This window comes from Eimeria acervulina, genomic scaffold, assembly GCF_000499425.1.
Source record: "Eimeria acervulina Houghton genomic scaffold, Eah_scaff833, whole genome shotgun sequence".
NCBI classification, from domain to species: Eukaryota; Apicomplexa; class Conoidasida; order Eucoccidiorida; family Eimeriidae; genus Eimeria; species Eimeria acervulina.
This window is the reverse complement of record NW_013549573.1, coordinates 11,837-12,986: the sequence shown is the minus strand read 5'-3', so window position 1 is coordinate 12,986 and position 1,150 is coordinate 11,837. Positions and strand designations below refer to the sequence as shown.

The window sequence follows — 1,150 nt, the reverse complement described above, 5'->3', positions numbered from 1 at the left end:
AATATATATATATATATATATATATATATATATATGCACGACACTGCCGCAGCTCTGGTGTATGTACACTTCAAACAAACCCTAATAAACAACAAAATATAAACTTACCAACGCAGAGGGATTTGAAGTTCTCCACTGTGCGGGGTACCGTGTCTTGGTACAAAGCAATGACAAGACGCTTTGCTGCACGCAAACCCTAAACCCTAAACCCTAAACCCTAAACCTTAAACCCTGCAAATCCCTGAACCCTACAAAGCCGTAAACCCTACAAAGCCCTAAACCCTAAACCCTAATATAATATGTATTATATATAGTATAAAATATATTACATATTATATATTATATCTTATAGAGGGGAGAGGCATGAATAAAGCCCTAAACAAAAAGGTTATCTCCTAGGAAACAAATTTCAATTGAGACAAACACCAACTAAACCCTAAACCCCAAACCCCAAACCCTAAACCCTAAACCCTTACGCTCTTTGTCGCCAACGCGAATGTCCATATAAACGCGAGGGCATCGATCTAAGTTGCGAACCCCCGCCTTTTCTGCACAAGACAAACAACATAAGAGAGACAGTAATAAAGGAGATTAAATATAATTATCACTTGTATAATAATAATAATAATAATTACTATTATTATTATTATCTTTTTTAGTATTATGTTCAAGCCATAGAGCACTCTGATCAGTCGCAGTTAAAACGAACAGTACTCAACTAAAACCCTAAACCCTAAACCCTAAACCCTAAACCCTAAAGTAAAAAGTATGCGTATTCCACTGATAGATATCCATTTTAAACTCAGTATCGAAGAAAGGGTTGTTGAGACCCCTTCATTTGCGTTTACACCAACTGTATATATATAAAATATATATATACATATATATATACATATATATATATATATATTTATATTTATATATATAAGTTTATTATATTTAATAGACATACCGTCATAGAGGGTGCCCTTAGTAAAGATGGCGCCAAATGTACTCTTCTCCTTCTTGCGAACTTCTTCGAGTTTCTCCTTGCACTGCAAAATGAAGAAGAAAACAAACAAAACAACTCTTTATAAACCCTAAACCCTAGCAAACCCTAAACCCTAGCAAACCCTAAACCCTAAAGCCTAACTCCCCAACCCTAGAAAAC

At 34.9% G+C, this 1,150-nt stretch overlaps 1 protein-coding gene across 1 annotated transcript in view; it reads right to left on the bottom strand.

The window, feature by feature from the left end:
• Positions 1-108: 108 nt before the first annotated feature.
• The window catches only part of EAH_00050220 (peptidyl-prolyl isomerase, putative), a gene marked incomplete at both ends in the record, with an annotated part of 2,378 nt that continues 1,336 nt past the window's right edge, over positions 109-1,150 (bottom strand). Inside the window, 3 exons of the mRNA XM_013394298.1 lie at positions 109-183; positions 477-548; positions 953-1,034. Coding sequence (XP_013249752.1) covers positions 109-183; positions 477-548; positions 953-1,034 — 229 coding nt within the window. The remainder of the gene's footprint in view (positions 184-476; positions 549-952; positions 1,035-1,150) is intronic.